The sequence below is a fragment of the Diospyros lotus genome, chromosome 2, assembly GCF_014633365.1.
Source record: "Diospyros lotus cultivar Yz01 chromosome 2, ASM1463336v1, whole genome shotgun sequence".
NCBI classification, from domain to species: Eukaryota; Viridiplantae; Streptophyta; class Magnoliopsida; order Ericales; family Ebenaceae; genus Diospyros; species Diospyros lotus.
The window spans coordinates 445,796-457,930 of NC_068339.1; the positions used below are offsets into that span (position 1 = coordinate 445,796).

General features: G+C 37.2%; 2 protein-coding genes across 4 annotated transcripts; both read left to right on the forward strand.

The window, feature by feature from the left end:
• Positions 1 to 296: 296 nt before the first annotated feature.
• LOC127794263 (pentatricopeptide repeat-containing protein At2g13600-like) lies at positions 297 to 2,494 on the forward strand. Its single transcript, XM_052325215.1, has one exon. It carries the CDS (start codon positions 551 to 553, stop codon positions 2,375 to 2,377), a length of 1,827 nt encoding a protein of 608 aa, XP_052181175.1. The 5' UTR covers positions 297 to 550; the 3' UTR covers positions 2,378 to 2,494.
• Positions 2,495 to 2,978: 484 nt separating this feature from the next.
• On the forward strand, positions 2,979 to 11,235 carry LOC127794265 (probable ADP-ribosylation factor GTPase-activating protein AGD15). Of its 3 annotated transcripts, XR_008021590.1 has the most exons (9): positions 2,979 to 3,117; positions 4,030 to 4,088; positions 6,878 to 6,968; positions 8,482 to 8,536; positions 9,038 to 9,128; positions 9,216 to 9,414; positions 9,620 to 9,797; positions 10,147 to 10,242; positions 10,797 to 11,232. XR_008021590.1 is itself a non-coding variant. In XM_052325222.1 (8 exons), coding segments are annotated over exons 1-8 (726 nt in total). In that variant the 5' UTR covers positions 2,979 to 3,066; the 3' UTR covers positions 10,149 to 11,235. The 3 variants fall into 3 exon arrangements, 1 of the variants encoding a protein (XP_052181182.1); XM_052325222.1 differs by having other exon boundaries at positions 10,147 to 11,235; XR_008021591.1 differs by lacking the exons at positions 2,979 to 3,117; positions 4,030 to 4,088 and adding an exon at positions 5,045 to 5,475.
• The last annotated feature ends 900 nt before the right edge of the window (positions 11,236 to 12,135 follow it).

The window sequence follows — 12,135 nt, forward strand, 5'->3', positions numbered from 1 at the left end:
ACATAGAAAGCCTCCACACTCTCATATGTCGGCAGTTGGAGCTTATAAGCCCTCACGGGCAGACCTAACACAGTTAATTCTTAGATAACAAATTACACCCAATGATGTAAGTTTGAGTCATGACAGTCGCAGTATGGGAGTTTCACTCTTCTATGAGGGTGGCTCCTTGTGGATACCATACACTGTGTCTCCTACTTGATGCGTTGTCGTGTATCATGATTAACCCCTTCCACATGCGTGGGACAATGTGTGGAGGGCCCTTAAGCGAGAGATTTCACCTTTTGCACCCAAGGTTGAAGCTTATAAGAGGCGTCCTTTAAAGCTTGATGTGTTTTTGGATTGGTATCTTGCCTATTTTGACTATTGTCATCAAGCAGATTAACAGGTTGTGCAGGTTATTCTTGCGGAATGGCAAGATGCCTCTTGTGGCCTAGAAGGATGTGTGCTTACCTACTAAGGAAAGTGGCTTGGGCCTTAAAGACTTAAGGAGTTGGAATTTGAGTCTCTTGGTGAGAACCTTATGGGACTTCCATTGTAAGAAGGATTCCTTATGGGTGAAGTGGGTGCATCAAGAATACTTAGAATCAGGACGCTACCTACTTCAGCCGCAGCTACAGCTACTCTATCTCGTGGGTTGCTGTATTTTCTTCTCTGGGGCTCGAGATCCATATGCTCGTCGGCAAAGTCTTCGGTCGACCATTGCTCTCTTCTGTTGCGGCGCTGCGCCGAAGCCTCTTCCTTACGCAATGGCAAAGCAGTTCATGCCAAGCTCATCAGAGCAGACGCACCCCCTACCCTGTTTCTCCACAACCACCTCCTCAACGCCTACATCAAATGTGGGGATATTCTGAGTGCTATCCAGCTGTTCGATGAAATGCCCGACAAGAACGTGGTCTCCTGGACCTTAGTTATCATGGGCTACTTCCAGCACGGCTGTCCTGAGGACGCGCTCTCTCAGTTCAACCGCATGCGCGGGGAAGGAGTGAAACCCAACGAGTTCACCCTTTCCTGTGCCCTCCAGTTATGCTCCTTTTCTCAGGCTTCCTGTCTTGCCTCCCAACAAATCTACTCCCTGATTGTCCGCTCTGGATTTGAATCCAACGTTTTCCTGTTGAATGCATTCTTGGCGGCTCTGATACGGCATGGTAAATTGGCAGATGCATCGGAAGCGTTTGACGAGTGTTTGTATAAGGATACTGTGTCCTGGAACACCATGATGGCTGGCTACTTGCAACTTTCTAACTCGGAACTTCCGGGTCTCTGGTGTAGGATGAACCAAGAGGGAGTCAAGCCCGATAACTTCACCTTTGCAAGCGTTCTCACTGGATTGGCGGCTCTTTCTGAACTTAAATTGGGTGTGCAAGTCCATGCTCGACTGGTGAAGTCTGGTCATGGGAGTGAGATGTGTGTGGGAAACTCTTTGGTAGATATGTATTTGAAAAATCAGAGTTACAATGATGGTTACAGAACATTTGAAGAAATTCCTTCAAAAGATGTCTGGTCCTGGACTCAGATGGCTACAGGGTGCATAAACTGTGGGAAACCCATGGAAGCACTTGAAGTTATTGGAGAAATGAGAAAGATAGGGATGAAGCCAAACAAATTCACCCTCGCCACTGCCCTCAATGCTTGTGCCAGCTTAGCATCTTTACAGGAAGGGGAGAAAGTTCATGGCTGGAGAATCAAACTTGGTGATGACATTGATATTTGTGTGGATAACGCTCTACTTGACATGTACGTGAAATGCGGATGCATGAATGGTGCATTGGCCATTTTTCGATCAATGGATGACCGATCTGTTGTGACATGGACGTCAATGATAATGGGTTATGCACAAAATGGATATGCCGAGAAAGCTCTTGAGATTTTTGAAGAGATGACGCTGGAGGGCACGCAACCCAATTATGTTACGTTTATCTCTGTGCTTTATGCATGTAGCCAAGGAGGCTTTGTTGATGAAGGGTTAAAATATTTCTGCTCCATGACTCAAGACTATGGACTCTTACCGGGAGAAGATCACTATGCGTGTATGGTAGACCTCCTTGGGCGGGCAGGGCGTGTCACAGAAGCTGAAGAATTAATCTTAAGAATGCCATTTCAAGCAGGTTTGTTGGTATGGAAGACTTTGCTCGGTGCTTGCTGGGTTCACGGGGATACTGTAACTGCCTTCCGAGCTGCAAAGCATGCATTAGATCTTGACAACAAAGATCCTTTGACTTATGTGTTAGTATCCAACACGCTTGCCGGTTTGAGCAACTGGGATGGCGTGGGTTCGATGAGAAAACTAATGGAAGCTAGGGATTTAAAGAAAATGCCTGCTTCCAGTTGGATTGAAGTAGACAGAGATCGATCACATGCAGCTGTGGCAGATGGATGATGATAAATTCGTATAAAAATCATACTTCTATTTTTTTTTTTTTTTTTTTCACATTTTGATCTTCATTGTATGACTTGATCATTTTGCTGTTTAAATCATATAAAGTTTTACCCATCTAGAGAACTTGGGTGTCGCCTGTCTTTGTTTCTCACTTATTTAATTATACACTAAACTATATCATAATTACAAAATATATATATAAAATATATTTTGTAATTATGACATAAGTATTAGTTCACTATTCCTAACTTTATAATCAATAATACAGATATATTTATATTAATCCTTGTTTTTTTTAAATGTCAATTTCTTCACTAATATTTTATATCAGTTGATACTAAATCATATTATATAATGCATGGTGACGCGTGTGTGTGTATATATTACTGTATGCTAAGTTGTATATAAATGTATAAATTATAGAAACTTTAAGTCCTAAAAAAAAATTATAAGAGGTGTTTGTAAAAATAGCCCAAACTACAAGTGTAAAAAGGCTAAATTGTAAGGGGGTTGAAGATGCAATTTGCCAGGGGAGAGTCAAAACAACAGACGCCGGTATTCCAGGATGCTTAATTTTTTTGTTTTTTTTAACTGTTTTTCCTTCGAAAGTGTTTCCACAGAGAGAGAGAGAGAGAGAGAGAATTGACGAACTGTACTATCCAAGGAGGAAACCAATCAACCATTCAAACATGAATGAGAAGGCATCCGTATCCAAGGAGCTTAACGCCAAGCACACCAAGGTATTCATTCCTCTCCTCTTTCTTCATTCATTTATGCATTCAATCTTATTTTTATGAACCCACTCCCAACCAAGCCCAGCTAATCGCAATTTCATTAATTTTGTTTCTTCCTTACGTGGGTTTTGATCTGTTTTCGTTTTTGGTTCCTTCAATCTCATTCCCTCACAAACAATCAATGACCCTCAATGAGACCCTTCATGTTTCGATATAACATGTGGCGTTCATTCCCTACGAAAGGTAAGTAATATTGAAACATAACCTTGTCGTAGCAAGAACAATTTATCGGATGATATGGGAGAGTCGGAAGGCAACATGTTTACGCAGTTTCAAAGATAATGCCATAATCCATATTATCTTTTCAGCTTCAAGACCTTAAAATTGTAAAATTCTCTCGGATAGAGAAAGAGAGAGAATTCTTTATCATTTTTTTCTGGCAAACCATCACTCTTTTGAAAGGAGTTTCATATCGGGAGTCTTTGAATTTCATGGGGATCTCAACATTGAGATACACATTGATACTTTGCAGTACATATTAATTGCATATTTTCTCTTGGAAGTGTTTGAATTTCATGTGAATCTTGACTTTGAGATATAGATTTATGCAGGTATTCATATGGAAGAAAATAAGATTATTATATAAATGTGCGAATGCTTACTTGAGTTTATGTATATATAGATGTGCATTCCTCTGAGCATCTTCTGTGGACTTTGATATTCCTGCCTGACTGAAATAATTCATGAGAAATCATTTATTACGACTGTTACAATTTTTTGATTTTTTTCCACACGTTTACATTCTAATGTAGTAGCAGGATAAACTCTGCTTTTTACTTTATAAACATCACTGTCCAATATTAATTTTTTATCAATATTATTTAGTAGTAATATTATGTTGTTTTGCTTGATTTGTAGATATTGGAGGGTCTTCTCAAGCTGCCAGAAAATAGGGCATGTGCAGATTGTCGGAGCAAGTATACTTCGTGAAGCCAATCTGTGACGCAATTCATGATATTGCCATTATTTTCGTTTAACGTCTTTTCTGGACTAGCCATTGCCCATTGTCATCTTCCTTGATGCACTTAATGCGTATTAACTATTTCCAGTAGTCAGTTATGGCTACTTACAAACTACGGTGTTTTCTACCTTCTGTTTCTTGAAAATATAAAATTTCTTGAAACCTGGGTCTGTTAGCACGACAGCATTTAATTTCCTGCAACCACATGAAATTTACTTCCTGCATAACTAATATACCTTGTTCAGATTAGCGACAGGCATGAAATTCTGTTGTCTGCAAACTTCTATTTCTATTATGCATGTGCTTAAAGTTATTTTCAATTTTGGTTATAGCTAACCTTTTAGAAGTTGCTACACTTGTTTATCTGTAAAAACAATTAAATGGGTTACTGAATCTGATTAAGCAAGTCCTACAGAAAAATCATGTTTACGAACATGCTGAAAATTTGAGAAACCATTTTTTGTTCCTGAACGTATCTATTGTTAGAGATTTAGAAATGCAGAACTCAAAGATAAAAGAAACTACCTTTTTTGTGAAAAGAGATGGGGAGGAGACAGAGCCCGAAAGGAAAAGTCAGAGGGGCAGGAAGAGAGGAGGCAAAAGGAAAGAAAAAAAAACGAACAGAGGAGGAGAAGTAAAATTCCAAGACAAATTTAATCCTTAAAAGCACTCACATTCCAGTTCACCATTATGAATGCTGAATCCATAAATATAGTTTTTGTTGGTAGTTTCCTGAATTAGAGAGTTGGGACCTACTCTGAGGGTAAGTGCTCATTTGCCAATTGTGATGGGCACGGTAACATGCCCGCCCGCCCACCCTCATATGCCGCACACAGAGAAAGAAAAAAAGAAAAAGAAAAAAAGGGTAAGGGTTAGGCTGCCTATCTATTATCTCTCCCTAAAACTGGAAGGAGGAGCCTTCTGCACAGGAGTTGGACCTTTTTTTTTACTTATTGTAGGAAACCATCACTCCTAAAATTAACCATTCATGAAAAAAATGGAATTTTCACCCATTTTTTTTTTTTTTTAGTTTAAATAGATGTGAGACAACTTCAGGAGACTTTGCCCATGGTTGTTTGCGATTGACTTCATGTTGTTTGATGGCAATAAAAGCTTCTAGGTTTAGAATTTTCTCTAGATCTAGTTAAATAATCTCATAATAAAACCAGGTTCGAAGGGTTGCTTTACAATGAATGTTGTAGGTAATACTGAAAAAGTAGATTAAAAGGGAGTAGATCATAAATCAGCATAGCTTAGTAGGTGAGAGAAAGGGCTGCTTTCACTTAATAAAGCAGGAAACATTGTCTACTTTCTCTGAAAGAATCCAGGATTTTGAGAATGAAGTTAGTAATTGTTGATAATTCGTATTAGTTTGATTGTATTAGGTGCTTTATATATTAGTTGTACCTTGTACCTAGCTTAGATAACTTGTACATAGCAGTTACAGTAGTTTAGCTCAATATAATTGAATCAGTTTTTTCCCTCCAATCTCTCTTTTCCTTCTCTTTTTTTCTCTCAGTTCTGCATATCATTACATTGTATCAGAGCCAATTGAGAGGTGAATCTGGAGAATTGGAGCAGATTTGATGTAAATCAAACATCAAATCTTGTTTAGGTTAAGTTGCTATCTGCATCCTCTTGCATTTTGGATTTTCCTGCACTGAGATCTGGTGTCCACTGCTCCTGGTGTTGCGATTTGATTAGGATCTGGCTGTGCTGCAATCTGGTGACCTAGTCTCCACATTGCGATCTGGTGATCTGCTGGTGTAACTGTGATCTGTCTGCTTCCTGCAATCTGGTAGTTGTGAGATCTGTGATTTCTAGGGTTTGTATAATACGTCTGGTTCAGAGGTAATCTTCAACAATAATAAACATCTGGAGAGACAGTATCAGTAACTACTGTGTTAGAGTAGGTGATCTCCATTTAAGGGGAAGGGGACAAAAAAAGGAGAAAGCAAAAGGAAGTTGTTTTCAGCTGCTATGCATGGCTCTCTAGTTTTAATTATTTTTTTGTTGTAAATTTCATGAATCTTGCAAATTTGGTTTCCATGTTTGTTGTTAATCCAATGGCTTAAGATCTCGGTTGGATGAGTGTCAGATTTATAGGAATTTTCTCTCCATAGAATATGTTGAGCTTGTCTAATGCTTACTTAGCTGCAGTAATTGAGCAAGCTATTTCCGTTCAACACTGAATATTAGTAGTATAACCAAATAATCAAATATCTGCAAAAATAACCTATTTCTTCTCAAAATCAAATGATGTCAGAACTGTACATTGAAACCTTGGTCTTTTATAATTGCATTGTAGCTGGTTAGATCCAGAACCAATAATTTCCATGTTATGTGGCAGCATGCCTGTATGACCATGGATTCTTTCCGTGAATATTTTCCTCCCTGCCTCTTCAACAACCTACTGTATCTGATCCTTGCTGTACTAAATTTGATTTGATTTAGCTCTAGTTGAAGAATCCAGAGGATTGGTATTGTTGGGGGGAAGGTATTGGTATTTAAACACTCATGGAAACATCCTATATTTATGAGAAGGGGCAAGTTGTTTACCTCTTTTGAGATGTAGCATTATCCTTTCATTTGTAAGACTACTTTAGCTTTGTTGTGTTAGCCCCAAGTTAAGATTTTTGTATTTTATTTTGTAAGTTTGACCATCTGAGCTGTGATTTTCATGTTTAGCACTCTTCTTATTTATTTTGGTTGCATTTTCCAAGTGTCATGGTGTGCATGTTTCAGGGCTCCACGATGGGCTAGTGTGAACCTGGGGATATTTATATGCTTGCAATGTTCAGGATTACATCGGAGTCTTGGTGTTCATATCTCAAAGGTTATTTTTGTATTTTTCTTATATATTCACAATTTGTTGTTATTGTCAAACATAACATGCACTGTTCTTATGTGGAGATTTAATTTCTTAATTATAACATGTGTGTTCTATTCTTAGGAGTTATATGCTGTTAATTTGCATTTTCATCAACAACAAAATCTTGACCTGGCTTTGGTGTTGGAAACCTGGAAAACCATGGAGTTGGTTTACTCAAAACTATTTCACATTATTCTCAGTTTTCAATATGACGGCCTTCACATACCCGAAGTGCATGAAAATCACAATCCAAAACAAGTCTTAAGTAGAAAAGTTTTCTTGAAATGATATTACCAGAAATTTATAAGGTGAACCAACCTTTCTCTGTGTTTTGGCAACTTGATTGAGTTGGCTTGTGGAAGAATAAGTTAGAGTTGCATTATCTCATGAGTTGATTCACTTCGATTTTTTATGGAAGGGCCTCTTTTAAGTTCATATGACATACAATTTCTAAAATGTGCAATGCAATCTTGTCACAATGAGAATGGTGAATTTGAAAGCCTATTATTACCCAGTTACAATGTAACAGTTGACTGATCTGTCTGGAACTGATGGAGCCTCCAGTAGAAAATTTGCTTGGTTGACTGCATTGCAGATACTTCACACCGAATAGATTACTCTTTAGCTCTCAAGTTATCAAATAAACATATCAAAGAAAGGCGTTTAGTCCTGCTCACTTAGTTTACATTTCTGCCTTTAGGACAATTCAGATGCATTAACTGTTCTAATGCTTTGATTGTCTTAGGGCAACAAAAGAAGCTGTGGGAAATGCAGCAACATTGTGAAAGAACTTGAGTATAAAACCTAGGCATCGTCTTCTTATGGTAACAAAAACTGTTTTTTTTTTTTCAGAAATTAATCTCAAAACACAATAGTTTTAGGAAATAACAGATATTTTCATGAATCTGAAAACTCATTATTATACTCTTAACAAAAAAGAAAAATAAAAATTATTATTTATACAGAAAACAAAAATCATATGATTTTGGTTCAGAAACAATAAAAATAGAGAAAATGAAAGCACAAATTGTTTAACGAAATAGGCTTATAGATTTGATGTATGGACTTCATTTCTATGTATTTTCTGGAAAAAGTAGTTGTTAGTACAATTAACCTTAATGGGCAGAGTGATAGGATGAAAAAAGTAAGTGAAGAAAGAAAAACACACCCTTCATTAGCTAATTTAAATGAAGTGACACACAACATGTGTCTACAACAATGTATTTCTTTTCTCTGTTCTCATTACATGCATTTTAATTGGATTCTACTGGTAAAAGCTTATGTTTCAATTTTTTCCTCGGTTAACCGGGGAATTCAAGAAACAAATTTATTGGGGAGAACAATATTTACATTGTGGTTGAAATTTATTATATGTTTTCTTGCTTAAGTAAGGATTAGGTTCATTAAATCGTATTTAGCATTTATTATTCCTTTTCTTGCATCAAATGATGGCAAGTTTTATGATTTTGTGAACTAGGTACGATCTACAACTTTGGACACATGGCTACCGGAGCAGGTTGCTTTTATGAAGTGTAAGGATATGTTGTTTTTATCCCCTTATCAGCAGTAATCATAAAATATGCAATTGGATACCTTAATATGAGAATTTTTTTTCTTTGTTTCATGATGCACAATGTTCTAGTTTTTTGCAACTTTTTATTGCAGAATATTAATTTTTATTGATACATATCTTCCCTTACACTGAGATAGATTATTTACCCAATTCCCGATCAGCTAACTGTACAGGTGGTTGGCCTGTAGAATTTTGTTGCAGGTGTTGCAAAAAAAAGATAGATATTTTCTGACAAGATGTAATCTTTGTTTAATGCAAACATGTGGATAGTCACATCAATGTCTTAGTTGCTTGACTTCTCCCCTTATGACGATTTAAAGATACCCGAAAAAAATGTTAATTTGTGTTCTTAAAGTGCTACTAAATAATTTTATATTTTTTTTCTATCACTTCTAAACAATTCTGTGCACTTTGCTGTACTGTCAACAAGCAGATAATTGTGTGTATATTAATTTTGTAGCAATGGGTAATGAGAAGGCTAATAGATACTGGGAAGCGGAGTTGCCACCAGATTTTGACAGAAGCAGAATTGAGAGCTTCATCCGTGCCAAGTAACTTTCAACTGAATTTTCCTTGGCTATCTAACAGTTTTTTCGGATTTTTTTCTGTTTGTAAGTAAACATCTTTGGATTCTTCAGATATGAGGAGAAAAAATGGATACCAAGGAAAGCAACAAATCCGTATCTTGTCCTGGGAGAAGACAACTCAAAATTTGACAAACTAGTCAATAACGGAGCAAGAACTGGCTTACCAAAGAAAACCAGAAGGTTTTCTCTTGACGAGGAGATCCTCACTAAGCACATGTCACAAGTAGCTCTTGAAACAAGACCTCGTGGGGTAATCTTATGCTTTAGTTTTTGTGCTTGGTAAACAATATATTTTGTGGATGTCAAATCTTCTGCTGATTCTTCTTCAAGTTTCTTGGTTCTTCTATGAAAAAATTTCGTTTTCTTGTCTGTTTCTGATTCTGGCACTAAATCTTCTATTTGATATTCAGAAAAAATAGAGCACTTGTTATTCAGAGTAATTTAAATTTGAACAGGGTTCTTTAGATATGACAAATGAAGTTGGTTATTTACCTCCACCAAGGGGCTCAGTTCCTGAACACAATACCACTAAACAGAAGGGTAACAGTACTGCAGATCTCTTCAGCTCACTATATATCAAGGACTCAGAGCAGGATCATTCTACGGTCCCTTCCAGTTGGGCGACATTTGAGTGTAAGCATAAAATATTATTGTGAAGTATCACATGAGCCGTTCATTAAGTTATTGTTGGATAATTAGTAAGCAAATAAGCAAATTCTAACGCAAAGTCATTATTCATCTTCACATTATCATATTCATTTGGACTACTTGCTGTTTAACTGAATAAAAGGGAAATAAAGATGGTTTGTTGTGCACTTGCCTATGGACAGACATAAACATATGCACTGATCCATGGCGTCTTCCAAATCTGGATTAAATCATGGATGATGCTCACAGCTATATGACAGAGGCCCTCAGTGCTCTAAATCTTGAAGAGCACAGCTTTCTTTCAGTCTTTTGATGTGCAAATTTCTTATTTCAGGAGGAAGTCCTTTTATTGAGCTTGCAAGATTTACTATCTGTTGGGAGTAAAAGTTGTTGCGGTCAGAGACAGAAATTTTGAAGATGACTCATTACTGTATGCTGCTTCAATTTGATTTTTGCATTCATTGCTCAACCTCATATTTTGTAGGAAGCATTTGCCATATGAATAAGTATTCAAGTTAAGTTTTTCCTTTCTGTTCTTTCTGGTCAACTTGAATCATTTTCAAATCAGAAGCAAATGTCAGATAAGGATGCATGGCTGCTGCAATATGGGACCATAGCGTGTGTCATTATTAGAACATTAGAAGGTATCATCCACATAAGAATGTTACCTGATGGACAATCCAAAAATTTAAACCCTCTTGAACATGACCAGAATGTTCCCTCACCTCACCTTAACATGCTCCTATGGGTGAACTAAAAATGCATAAACTCAAGCCTATTTGTACGGACACCTACACAAAGCTTCTCCATCCTGACAATGGTGTCCATTTAAGCTTTAGAGACGAAACCAAGGCTGTATTATGGCTCAAAAAACACACTTTACCTACATATTCTATGCTTTTGCCTTTGATGTTGCAAATTATGATCCTGACTCTCATCTGCTACCTCTGTCTCTGTTACTAACTTGTATTTCTGGTTCTGCAGACATAAATTTGGATAACCACCAGAGAGTATCCATCGGTTAATACAGTATCTTTCTTATTTCATGGAAGGCTAAATGCGAAACTACAGAAAGGGCCAAGTTCTTATATGGATTTTGAGGGCTGATTTTAGTGTAGAAGCTTTTGATTTGATTGATTTTTTAGGAAGATGGGAGGGGTCAGTGTCTCATCATTTATTTATTGCATTCTTTCTTTGAATGGTTCAAAATCAATGTTCTTTGCCACTTATCAGTCTTGCTTTGATACAAGCAAAACATCCTGTGGCCTTGTTTGTTGATTTCTTGATACTACTACTGTACAAAATGTATTCCAAGAGACCCCTCATGGGCGGCGCGGTGGAGCCCCACCACTAGCGCCGGCGCCACCCATGGACATGGAGGATCAAGCACTACTGCTACAAAAGTGGGGGGTATGTGGCTGGCTAGCCTGGCTTGCAACTTGATCAATGACGTCTGCCATCGACCCATTTTCACTAACAAATTATTATGCACAAAGCACATGTGATAGCCTTTGCTTGGAGCTTACTGCAATGACTCCAGCCTATTGCTAGCCTCCACCCTCCTTCACCATCACCATAGCGCGCGCGCGCGCACACATATATATATATATTGTCTTACCTAACCTAACCTAACCTAACCTAACCCATCATGGAGGAATTTTCCATTCTTACTAGCACCTACTATTAAAAGTTTACAGTAATTATAGTTATTGTTGATATATATATATGTATTTATGTATGTATTATTGTTAAAAAATATTAAAATATACCGCCATGGCCTACTAATAAACCAAAATAATCATTAGTGGAAATGAATTGATTGGTTGATGAGTTGCATTATGTGTATAGGCATAGATGCAGGGTGATGTGATTAAAATAAGAAATTGAAGAGGAAGTTGGTTCAATATGTATAGACATTTTACGTTTTCTCAAAGGGTTTGGTGGCATCAAATATTTGGACATGGCCGTGAGAATGGAAGACAATCTTTGAAGATTACATGTAATTGTGGCATCCATCTCAATAGTTGCCTCTCCCCCCTTAAGGTCGTGCCATTATGTGAAGAACAATAGGTATAGAACTAAGGCCGGGTTCCAAGTTTGTGGCCCTGTGTGTGTGTCTATATATCGTGTTGGTCAAGCAACCAACAAACCCATGCGCATGTGGGTTTCCCACATGTTTTTTACCCAAAATTTCATATATATATATATATATATTGATGATTGGGGGAATATTTATTTATTGATAAAAGTGTGAGTATATTATTGTATGTCACTTGTTTTATTTGTCAGAATATATGATATATGGTTTATCTATCCTTTTATT

Coding starts and splice junctions, on each gene's coding strand:
- LOC127794265 (XM_052325222.1), top strand. CDS start 3,067: ATGAATGAGAAGGCATCCGTATCCAAGGAGCTTAACGCCAAGCACACC. Junction 3,118..4,029: donor TTAACGCCAAGCACACCAAG/GTATTCATTCCT, acceptor CTTGATTTGTAG/ATATTGGAGGGTCTTCTCAA. Junction 6,969..8,481: donor TTGGTGTTCATATCTCAAAG/GTTATTTTTGTA, acceptor TTTGTGAACTAG/GTACGATCTACAACTTTGGA.
- LOC127794263 (XM_052325215.1), top strand. CDS start 551: ATGGGTGAAGTGGGTGCATCAAGAATACTTAGAATCAGGACGCTACCT.